Source organism: Bombyx mori, chromosome 20 (assembly GCF_030269925.1).
Source record: "Bombyx mori chromosome 20, ASM3026992v2".
NCBI classification, from domain to species: domain Eukaryota; kingdom Metazoa; phylum Arthropoda; class Insecta; order Lepidoptera; family Bombycidae; genus Bombyx; species Bombyx mori.
The window spans coordinates 11956412-11969268 of record NC_085126.1 but is presented as its reverse complement, the minus strand read 5'-3'; the positions used below and the strand labels follow the sequence as shown (position 1 = coordinate 11969268).

The 12857-nt window shown below is 40.9% G+C and overlaps 1 protein-coding gene across 1 annotated transcript; it reads left to right on the top strand.

Moving 5' to 3' along the window:
- The first annotated feature begins 1682 nt into the window (after positions 1–1682).
- On the top strand, positions 1683–12594 carry LOC101739919 (nucleolar protein 9). Its single transcript, XM_004925984.5, has 9 exons — positions 1683–2278; positions 2662–3174; positions 3503–3648; positions 4270–4517; positions 5552–5705; positions 6628–6756; positions 7467–7634; positions 8213–8368; positions 12342–12594. The coding sequence occupies exons 1-9, from the start codon at positions 2080–2082 to the stop codon at positions 12582–12584; spliced, it is 1956 nt and encodes a 651-aa protein (XP_004926041.1). The 5' UTR covers positions 1683–2079; the 3' UTR covers positions 12585–12594.
- The last annotated feature ends 263 nt before the right edge of the window (positions 12595–12857 follow it).

Here is a 12857-nt window from a genome sequence, read left to right as displayed (position 1 = left end):
ATAGGTGGATGACCTCACAGCCCACCTGGTGTTAAGTGGTTACTGGAGCCCGTAGACATTTACGACGTAAATGCGCCACCCACCTTGAGATATCAGTTCTAAGGTCTCAGTATAGTTACAACGGCTACCCCGCCCTTCAAGCCAAAATGCATTACTGCTTCACAGCAGAAATAGGCAGGGCGGTAGTACCTACCCGCGCGGACTCACAAGAGGTCCTACCACCAGTAAAGTTATCTTCATCTTATCTTCATCAATTATCTTCAGTTATCTTCATCTTTTCAAATAGTTTTGCATTGATTAAAAGTTATTTTACTGTTGGGCAGAGAAACTCAAACCCCTTTTGGTATAAAGTGGGCAACAGACACCTCAAATAAATGCCACCGGCGATGCCCCATCGCCCACCATGAAACATGAGAATGAAGACTTAATAAGTCATAAGTATCAGAGCCTTAACGAGAGCCGCGAGCCATCAGCTATATGATAGTCGTACCACCAGTAAAATTATCAGTTCTGCGAGTTTCATTGTTAGTTTTTTATACGATTTTCTATCTCAAATTACGGTAAAACTATGACACTGTGGATCCTGATTTGAATGTTAAATGATTAACACACGTTGGCTGAGCTTTCTTCGATATTCTCGAACCGTCAGAATAAAAATTACGGTTTATTCTACGGTTTTTATTAGTTAATTTTTTTTTTTTTATTACTTATATTGGTGGATGAGCTCATGGCTTAGCGAATAAGTAGTAACGTAGATACTGTCATCCCCCTTGAGACACAAGTTCTAAATCTTAGTTTACGGTACAACGGCTGCCCTACCCTTCAAGACGAAACGCATTACTAATTCATGGCAGATATAAGCGAGGTGAGGGTGGAACCGGTGCGGGCTTACAAGATGCTCTACTACCCGTAGAGCCATTCAAAACTAGTATTTCAGTTTTTTATCCAAAATTCCTTTGAATTATGATATTCTGTTTCCAAAAAAGCCAAAGATGCAGCCAATGAAAACAAGTGAAAATCTGTTTCGTTAGTTTAATTTTATTCCTGATTGGAGACAATAGAAAAGTTACAGCTATAAGTATTTAAAGACTGAGCACATATTGAATATCGACGTCACTGTTCACGTTAGGCATACAAATGTCGCTTTCCGGGACAAGTACAATATCTTCCTCGCTCTCGTTTCATGTAATCCCTTCTCAAACTTAATGTTCAGCAAATAATCGGATACATTTAGTTATATTTTTTAATAATTAGCTTACATACTTACATAATTTATTTCTCTTATATAGTATGTATGTAATAGTAGTGATTATTGATCTGTGTTGTAACAAATATATTGATTTACTTTTTTGATGACTTATGATACTTTAAAATGATTGTGGGGCATACGAAAAACAAATTGTTTAATTCAAGAGTGATGAGACAGAAGTATAAATAAAGTACCGAAGTATTTATCAAAGATCATATTATAGAATAAAGTTATTTGAAAAAAATAGAAATTTTTTAGTAATATCTTAATGTAGGTACTGTTTAAATAATAAAGCCGCTACATTTATAGGTATATAGGATTTTTCGTTTGGGTATCTACGCCCATTTACAGCCATCTATTCATAAAATTATTTTAAAATGAAGTATTTTAAGTATTTTAAAAATCGTAAGCCCAAAGTTACTTTTGTTCGCAGAGTAGTAAGTTAAGTTAAGAGATGAGATATGTAAAAAGAATATTCGTTTTAAAATTTTGATATAAAAAAAAGATTTCAACTTTTTTTTCCTTCTTATACTGATGATCTTGGGAGACCATATCAGCGTTATCGGGTGAGTAGGTGAGCTCACGGGGCTCAAACCTGAAGCTGTTGATAACACGAACCCTAGCAATGTATGGTATGATGCCTTTGCCTTTCCGGTTGGAAAAATAAAACTACTACCAAACATAACCTCGAAATTTGAAAACCATACTTCAATGTTTACTTAATTTTACATTGGTAATGAAGAGTATTAAAGTAAGTAACATAATTATACTCGTTGATCAATAAGAGAAAAATCTCCGAAATTCAATTAGTTTTATTGATAAGATAAAACATGAGCGAAGAAACACAAGTTAATGATGAAAATAAAAAGAGAACGCGTAAGAAACGTAAGAATTTTCTTTCGAATGCCAAGAAATATGCCAAGAAAGGTCAAATGGGCAGGGGAACAAAAATGCCCGAGGAACTATACCAATATTTCGTTGGTATACTCGACGCTATAAAAAAGGGAATTGAAAATCAAGAGGAAAGAAGTAAGTTTAATATTACTGGATTTCATTTGTCAAATGTGGCCTTAAGGCAGGATACTTCCTTTCTATGCAGGACCCATTTTTCTAGAGATAGTACAAATAAGACCTAAACAAAATGTGAATGTATCCTGCATTCTGCCTTTTTTTTATAACCCCAATGGGTTATATTATATTTTCTGAACGAGTACGTGAACTCGCGGGGTTCTAACCTGCCTATTTCTGCCTCGAGATAGTAGGTAATGCGTATTGGTTTGATGGGTGGAACTGCCTTGATACAACAATACAAATATGGATTAGACTGCATGTTTGGTATGATCTCAAGATACATTCACATTTCTAAGTTTGCTAGTAGTTATTTAATCTACATTTAGAAAAAATGTTTCCAGATGTCCTTGTAAACAATGTACTTGAGAGAACGAAGGATGAAGAAATTAATATAATTGGGAACCAGCTTGGATGTCGGGTAATCGAGCTTCTACTACCTTATGCATCACCAGCAGACCTAGAACGGTTTATCAACGCCGTGACCCCTGAACTACGAAGACTCTGCTCGGATAATTTCTCTAGTCACGTCATAGAAACATTACTTAGAGTATCGTGTACACGTGCAACTGAGCATTTGCAGAATCTTGATGATTCAGAGGATTCTGATGAAATTCCTAAGAAGAAAGTTAAATTGGAGATTGTCTCTAAGTACAGTGATGAGCATGTAAAAACTTGTTCTGAATTTACATTGAAGCTATGTAAATATGCACTAAATAATCTAGAGGATTTTGTTTGGGATAATTATGCTAATCATATATTGAGAAGTGCTTTGAAGTGTCTTAGTGGTATTGAGCTACTGCCTGGTGAGAAGCCAAAGGTTAATCTCTTCAAAGAAACTGTTGGAGGAAAGAAAGGTACACATTTGCGAAGAATAATAGGTTTTTAAGCTGTGATCAGAAAAACCGTTGAATTGAAACATACCCTGTAATTAGCTACCACTATACTACATCTACTATAACTAAGTAATTATAGTAGATGTAGTGGAGACTAGGTTGTAGAGTGGGATATCTGTACAAATAAGACTTCACTTCATGTCTCAAGTGTTATAACATCCTTCACATTGTGATGTCTATGACCTTCAGTGAATATTCAAGTTAATCAGTTCAAGCTCATAACTTCAGTGAATGTATAAAACCTGGTGAGTGAATCCCTTTGGAGCTTTCAAATATGCATCTTCAACAGGTATACCACCTCACATATCAAAGATGGCCTACAAAAATGTTCCTGATGAATACAAAGGTATAGTTAGAGAGTTTGCTGAGAGACTCTCCTCATGGCCACAATTTAAGGATATGGGTTACCAAAATCTGACTTCAGCATTGTTACAGGTATGTATAGTTTTAATTAGTTTATTAACAGTAAAATATTTTTATCAGAAGGGCTTGCAAAATATGACAACATATTAATAGCTTCATTGTCCAAATATGAAAATGAAACATGCGACGAAGCACATGTAGGTCAGAATAGATTCATATAAAATGTAGGACGATCATCACTGTCACGTCAAGGATGTCTGTCTGATGGAGTTGTGGATGAAAACAATTTTTTGTCAATAGGCTTTCAGGGTGCACTACTGTTTTCTGCTTGATCAAAAACAGCCTACAGAGTTGAATTGCGACACATTGCCAACCAATTTTCATTACTTTAAACTCTATGAGGTATGTTAGGTGGTATGCTTCTAGGCTACATCGGACAGGGAGGCTGCCTCAAACAGGGTTTGGAGTTGGAGATAATCATTTTCTACACTGCTTCGAGGGCTATGTGTTGATGTGAAGAGAGAAGAGCTTTCGTGCTCTGCTTCTCTATTTTTTACCACCGATCTAATTAAAAGATAAAGACCACGTTTTTTTTATAATATCAGGTTAATTTAGCAATCAAAGAATTCAGCTATAAATTTCTAACGCTTTTTATGCTTTGACTTAAGTAATCCATTTAAGGAAATTTTATAGGTTTTACTCTATGCAATAAAGAATGTGGATAAGAACTTAACCAAGAACATTTTAAAGAAACTTTTAAATGAAAGCTTTGCACCAGACGATTGGATCCCTAATGCTGACGATGAAAAAAACAAAGATTCTGATGAGAAAAAGGCGACTCTGAATGAGGATGGTGATGAAAAGGTGGACCTTGCAATTGAATCTGGGGGTGTGGTGCAAAGGAACTTACCACCAGTATTTGATTCAGAGTCAGCTGTAAGGTAAAGTACATGTTATGATGTACAGGATATATATGATGTGTATTTCTTAAATGATTGATAAAGTATGCATAATATTTTTCTATTTTCATGAGTAGTAATAGACATAATTAAAACAACCTCTATTTATTACATACCTATTATACTATACATTATCGGTAATTATCTATTTATTGTATGTATATATTTTCTAGAACAATGTATTGCCAATAGTACACTGCAATGTACCTGCTATATCCTTATCGTTTCCTGAATTTCTGTAAATTAAATGGTCTTGAAAACGATTGAGAGTTTGGAAAGAATGTAAGCACAATAATAGGTTACTGGTGGTAGGACCTCCTGTGAGTCCGCGCGGGTGTGTACCACCACCCTGCCTATTTCTGCCGTGAAGCAGTAATGCGTTTCGGTTTTAAGGGTTGGGAAGCCGTTGTAACTTATTTGAGACCTTAGAACTTATATCTCAAGGTGGTTGGCGCATTTACGTTGTGGATGTCTATGGGCTCCAGTAACCACTTAACATCAGGTGGGCTGTGAGCTCGTCTACCCATCTAAGCAATAAAAAAACAAAATGTGTGCAATTCACACGTGGTAGTAGTGAAACCTTCCAAAATTAAAATACAATTATCCTAAACGTCTTAAGTATATGTAAAATTTTGTCATTAGTAAATAATTGTAAGGTAGCGCCCTCTGTGAATTGATATTTTAATTTCACGTATAATCCTAAATTAAAATTCACTACAAGAGCTTTCATACACACGTTAGTATTAAAAAATCTCACAGATGGCGCTGTATTAAATAGTATGTATATTTCTGTCTCATTCTTTGCTGGCTTCATCCTACACATTTTTGTATTTGTGTCTCTTACCTGTCGGTTTTTCCGTTGCATCCGGTTTGAAATCGCAACGATTCTAAAGAAGTTTTCACTTCAAAAAAAAAAAGATAAATTTAAACTGTAGAAGTGTATATAACTATAAACTACTTTCCACTGGACCGGTTGAGACATTCTCGTTATATTATTTTATAAATAAAATTTATAGGTTGTTAGAAGCTGCATTGTTTGTGGCTAAAAAGAAGATGTATACCCAGATATACGCAAAGTGTTTCATCAACCGCCTCGGCCAGCTCGCCACCATGCCCATGTTGAACTTCACGGTCCAGAGACTGATCGACAACTGTGATATCAAAGAGGAGGTGACCACTTTTTATTTTATTACTGAAAATTTAAAGAAAGCAGTAATGCGTTTCGGTTTGAAGGGTGGGGCAGCCGTTGTAACTACACTGAGACCTTAGAACTTATACCTCAAGGTAAGTGGCGCATTTACGTTGTAGGTGTCTATGGGCTCCAGTAACTCCAGTTTTTTTTTTTTTTTTATTGCCTAGTTGGGTTTGCGAATTCACGGCCCACCTGGTGTTAAGTGGTTACCGGAGCCCATCTACAACGTAAATGCCGCCACTTACCTTGAGATATGAGTTCTAAGGTCTCAGTGTAGTTACAACAGTTGTCCCACCCTTCAAACCGAAACGCATTACTGTTTCACGGCAGAAATAGGCGGGGCGGTGGTACCTACCCGTGTGGACTCACAAGAGTACCACATACAGTACTCACAAGAGATTCTACCACCAGAAATAATTGTAATTTTGTAATATCCATTCCGTTGTAACAGTACAGAAAGGCAACAGTTTTATTGTATACTGGCTGATCCGGCAGACTTCGTAGTGCCTAAATTGATAAATAAAAGACCTAAACTTTTGTATAAAATAAACTTATAACAAATAAAAGGAATCCGTCCGACGGGGGACACATCAAAGGAAAAACAAAATTGTAGTTTTTATTTAATTCTGACCATTTTCATATTTATCTACCTTTTAAACCTTCTCTGGACCTCCACAAATAATTCAAGACCAAAATTAGCCAAATCGATCCAGCCGTTCTCGAGTTTTAGCGAGACTAACGAACAGCAACTCATTTTTATATATATAGATTATTGTATTACAGTCCACCTTTTATTTCATAAGTCTATCATCACCGGTCTACCCCAGAGCAGTAGAGAACAGTCTATGCATGTGGTAAGAACTAATTTTACACGAAGAATTAACTGGATTTTGTTTTCAGTTTGAACCAATGTTTGATGAGCTGTCGGACAAGTTCGACGCGCTGTTGGCCTGCGGGAACACCGGGGTGCTGGTGGCCCTCGCCAAAGCCTGCCTCAGGATCAAAGTGAAACAAATGCAATTTGTTAATGTGAGTGGATATAGATGAAGGATTTACTGGTGGTAGGACGTCTTGTGAGTCCACGAGGGTAGGTACCACCACCCTGCCTATTTCTGCCGTGAAGCAGTAATGCGTTTCGGTTTGAAGGGTGGGGCAGCCGTTGTAACTATACTTGAGACCTTAGAACTTATATCTCAAGGTGGGTGGCGCATTTACGTTGTAGATGTCTATGGGCTCCAGTAACTATTTAACACCAGTTGGGCTGTGAGCTCGTCCACCCATCTATGCAATAAGTAAATAAAACATTTTTTTCTTGAACGAAATTTTCAATCAGGTCAGAAAGTATTCTTGAGTGATAGGTTTCATCTCTCTGGCTACTCTGGCATTTATTTATTTATTTCATTTACTTCAGATTTTGCATCCATATTATACACATTAACATTTCATTTATACTAGAATTAAAAAAAATTATAACTACAATCTCGAACTAAAAAAAAAGCAATAATAATAAAAACAAAAAAACAAAATTAACATCAAAACTACCTTAACCTAAAGGCTGGTTTGGATCCAGAGTGATCAATGTTCATGATCATAGGCGTCAATGGTTCATCCGACATATGTATGTTTGTTTGCATTTAAAGATTTTTTTAAATTATTAAATGCTTTAGGTGTTTAGTACTTTTATGCACACTATATACTTACAGACACGAGGAGGTAAATAGAGTTGTGTTTTTCCACAGACACTAGAAGCGGCATTGAAGTGTACAGAGGAGGGTAGGCAGAAATACTTCCCGATAGCTTGTCTCCGGCTGGTGCCGATTGACAGGATCGAGCTGGACAAGCTGGACCAGGAGTACTTCATTAACGTCCACGGATCGGTGATACTACAGACCATTCTAAATTTTCAGGTATGTCATTTTCAGGTTTTTTTTATTACCCTTAGATGGGTGGACGAGCTCACAGCCCACCTGACGTTAAGTAGTAGTAGTTTTATTTTTCCAAATGGAAAGGCAAAGGTATCATACCGTAAAGCCTAATCTTTTATATATATTTTTTATGAAATATGATATTATGAAATGATATGCGATGATATAGAATGAAATATAATCTCGGTAAAATGGTGGTCATGTACTGAGATTTTTTCAGTGGACTTTTTGGAGGATCCCGTGAAGTTACGTCCAGCGGCTTTGTTTCATTTTTCCATATTTGTGCACTTTCACAGATATTAAATAGTTAATAAACCACCGTTATTACACATTTAAATCTGTAGAAACACTAAATAGACAAAATAAAACAAATCACACAACCTCACTCCTCGCGTTTCCGCCAAAAAGTCGCCCATAGACATTGTTTTAGTACATATTTTCCTTATTAAGAAAGGCAAGGGGATCTAATCTCATACATCCTTGTCTGTTCACCCATAGACACCTACAACGAACTCAACATCTCGAACTATCGAGTGATTATTCCCTGTGCGTGTCCGCAGCGTCCGGGGCGAGCGACGGGCGCGCTGCTGGAGTTGCCGGCGGAGCAGCTGCTGGTGGTGCTGCGCGACGCGAAGGGCTGCCACGTGGCGGACGCTCTCTGCACCGGACCCTTCGTCGGCGTCAAGGCCAGGGACAAACTCATTTGGAAGCTTAAAGTGAGTCTGGACTTGTGGAACTGCCTTAATATTTGTTTATGTGTCTAGCGTGCGTGTACAGCTGGTGGTCGTGCTCGGGGCAACAACGATTGACTTTTATTTTTATTGCCGTTGTTGGCAGACGAGCACACGCCCACCTGATGGTTAGTAGTTACCGTCGCCCATGGACTTCAGCAATGCCAGGAGCAGAGCCAAGCCGCTGCCTACCGTTTAATACTCTCCACGAGCCTCGTTTGAAGACGTTTGACGTATAAATTACTGCGTACATTTACGTGTGACGTCATTTGAGGCCAAAATTGACAAATACATGACCATAATTGTAATGTTGCCGTGTGGTGACGGCATTAGAATACTTTTGTCACCACCCCCATTACCACCCCAGGGGAGTCGTAAGAGGCGACAAAAGGGAAAGCATAACACACAATATTTACTAGTGTGAGAGAAGGAAAACTCGAAATTAAACCCTGTACCAACCCGTCTAGCCAGCGTGGTACCAGTAGGCTAATAAACCTCCAAAATGATTGCACACCGCAGAACCAGGCCCCTAGTCCCCGGCGGCCCCGCTATTCCTGGTTACGGTAGCGGCCATGGTAACGGCGGGGCAAGGGGTGCTAAGAATCCCCGGCAGAGATCCGGCTACCACCCCCCTTCACAACGACAACTGGCCCCGGTGACATACAACGTGCGCACTTTGAGGTTGGACGAGAAGCTAATAGAGCTGGAAGAAGAAATGAACAAGTTGCGCTGGGACGTTATTGGTTTATCGGAGATCCGAAGAGAGGGGGAGGATACGAAAACCTTACAGTCCGGCCACTTGTTCTACTACCGGGAGGGAGAACAGAAGTCCCAAGGTGGTGTTGGGTTTATCGTCCACAAATCTCTCATTAACAACATTGTGGCCATCGAAAGTGTGTCGAGTAGGATAGTATACCTTGTCCTCAAAATCTCAAAGCGGTATTCGCTGAAGATTGTACAGGTATACGCCCCATCGACGTCACATCCAGACGATGAAGTGGAAGCTACGTATGAGGACATTAGTAGGGCCATACGTAACTCCCAATCACATTTTACCGTTGTTATGGGAGATTTCAATGCAAAACTGGGCCGTAGAGGCGATGATGAGTTGAAAGTGGGGCCATTTGGATTTGGGCAGCGGAATCCCAGAGGACAGATGCTGGCGGACTTTATGGAGAAGGAAGGACTCTTTATGATGAATTCTTTCTTCAAGAAGCCGCCACAACGGAAATGGACCTGGTTGAGTCCCGACGGTGTAACAAGAAATGAAATTGACTTCATCATGAGCACCAACAGACAGATATTCAACGATGTCACAGAGACATCGTTGAATATCTGTCTGTTGGTGCTCATGATGAAGTCAATTAAATCAACAGTGTTAAAACAGGAAGTGATCACCGAATCGTGAGAGGCATGTTGAATATCAATGTCAGACTGGAAAGATCGCGTCTGATGAAGTCAACGCTTCGACCGTCGAATGCACAAATCCAAAACCCCGAGAGCTTTCAACTCGAATTGGCTAATCGCTTCGAATGGCTAAACAGCTGCGCATCAGTGGACGATGTAAATAGCAGGCTGGTAGAGACTGTCCGTACGGTAGGGTCCAAATTTTTCAAAACCCACCGTAAGAATAGACCTCAGAAACTATCCGACCGCACCCGAAACCTCATGGCTAGTCGACGTTTGATGACGCTCCAAACTTCGGAGGACGCTGAGTCATATAGGCAACTCAATAGACATATCATGAAGTCCTTGCGACACGACCTACGCTCCTTTAATACTCAGCGTATCAAAGAGACGATTGAGCGAAACCAAGGCTCTAAAGTGTTCGCAAGAGACGCTTCTATTGGGCAAAGCCAGCTGACGAAGCTGAAGACCGAAGATGGACGTGTAACGTCGAATAAGTCAGAGGTCCTGCGGGAGATAGAGAGGTTCTACGGGCAGCTGTTTACCTCGGTCTCAGCTGAACCGCAAGGTTTAGCTGCAGACCCTAGAGCCAAGCTAACCCGACACTACACCGAAGACATCCCGGACATCAGCCTGTACGAGATTAGGATGGCTCTCAAACAGCTTAAGAATAACAAGGCACCGGGCGAGGATGGAATTACTACGGAGCTTCTGAAAGCGGGCGGGACGCCGGTACTGAAAGTCCTTCAGAAGCTCTTCAATTCCTCTTTGCTCGATGAAAAACCGCCACAGGCATGGAACAGGGGTGTTGTGATCCTGTTCTTCAAAAAAGGTGACAAAACCTTATTGAAGAACTATAGGCCCATAGCACTGCTGAGCCATGTCTACAAGCTGTTCTCGAGAGTCATCACGAAGCGTCTCGAACGCAGGTTTGATGACTTCCAGCCTACCGAACAAGCCGGTTTCCGAAAAGGCTACAGTACCAGACCACATACATACGCTGCGGCAGATTGTACAGAAGACCGAAGAGTACAATCGGCCATTATGCTTAGCGTTTGTGGACTATGAGAAAGCCTTTGATTCCGTCGAAACATGGGCGGTCCTTAGATCTCTCCAGCGGTGCCGTATTGACCACCGGTACATCGAAGTATTGAAGTGTTTGTATAATAACGCCACCATGTCAGTCCGAGTACAGGAGCATTGCACGAAGGAAATCCCTGTAAAGAGAGGAGTGAGACAGGGAGATGTGATATCTCCGAAACTGTTTATCACTGCTCTGGAGGATTCCTTCAAGCTTCTGGAATGGCAAGGACTTGGCATCAATATTAACGGCGAATACATCACTCATCTTCGGTTTGCCGATGACATCGTGGTCATGGCAGAGTCGCTGGAAGATTTAGGGCGTATGCTCGGTGACCTCAGTAGGGTTTCTCAACAAGTGGGTCTTAAAATGAACATGGACAAAACAAAAATCATGTACAATGTCCATGTTGCACCCACCATAGTTACTGTTGGGAGCTCTACTCTTGAAGTTGTTGACGAATATATATACCTAGGACAGGCAGTCCGATTAGGTAGGTCCAACTTTGAGAGAGAGGTCAGTAGACGGATCCAACTCGGCTGGGCAGCGTTCGGTAAACTGCACAACGTCTTCTCGTCCAAAATACCTCAGTGCCTTAAGACAAAGGTGTACAACCAATGTGTGTTACCAGTGATGACTTACGGCTCGGAGACGTGGTGCTTCACTAGGGATCTTTTTAGAAGGCTCAAAGTCGCGCAGCGAGCTATGGAGAGGGCTATGCTCGGCATTTCTCTACGTGATCGAATCCGAAATGAGGAGATCCGTAGAAGAACGAAGGTTGCTGACATAGCCCGTAGAGTTAGTGAACTGAAGTGGCAATGGGCCGGCCACATAGCACGAAGAGAGGACGGTCGATGGGGCAGAAAGATCCTGGAGTGGCGACCACGTACTGGCAAGCGCAGTGTGGGACGGCCACCTACTAGATGGACCGACGACCTAGTAAAAAGTGCTGGGTCTCGTTGGATGCAGGTGGCAATGGACCGGTCGCACTGGAAATCTATTGGAGAGGCCTATGTTCAGCAGTGGACGGCGATAGGCTGAAATGATGATGATGATGATGAATTGTAATGTTGTGCTCAATGTCCCGCGACTCAGTACAGGTTATCACCGCAGGCACCGCCTACCACCAGTGATTACGCAAATTATAATTTTGCGGGTTTAATTTTTATTACACGATGTTATTCCTTCACCGTGGAAGTCAATCGTGAGCATTTGTTGAGTACGTATTTCATTAGAAAAATTGGTACCCGTCTGCGGGATTCGAACACCGATGCATCGCTCGATACGAATGCACCGGACGTCTTATCCGTTAGGCCACGACAATTAAAACATGGTAGACGGAGTGTTAGGTTTTATTGTCGTTACGGAATTTCTTGATTCGGGCGCAGCGCTCAAAGCCCGCGATAAAAGCTATGCAATAGCTTAAAACTGTGAGTGTACAGTTAGTCAGTTGTATGTGTCTGTTTGCAGGGCTGCTACCAGCAGCTGGCGCTGTCACAGCACGGCTCAAGGGCCTTCGAGCAAGTCTTCAGCGTCGCCTCCATGGAACAGAAACTCAAGATTATGACGGAAATCTCCGAGAAGAGTAACCTACTAAATGGCTCCGCATACGGCCGCCTGATCGCCGACAAGCTCCACGTCGCCGCCTTCAAGACCTCGCAGAAGAAATGGGAGGAAGCCTGGAGGAAACGTTCTTGCGATATAAATAGCTGATGGACTTCAATTAGTGTGTTTTATTTGGGTGAAGGGAGTTCGCTCTTCATCAGCCCGCCCTGCCTGCGCCGCGACACGTGATGTCCAGGGACCTCAAGGCGTGCCCGCTTTCGAGCTGAAATTATTTTTAAAAAAATGGAAAGCGCGTTTCCGAAACTTTAAATTTAGAAATATATTTTTTTAAGTTTTTTTAAGTAGTTTAAGTAAATTAGTTTTAAAAACTGAATTTTTCATTAAAAATGGTAGCGTTCTACGTTGACCGACTTCCAGCCT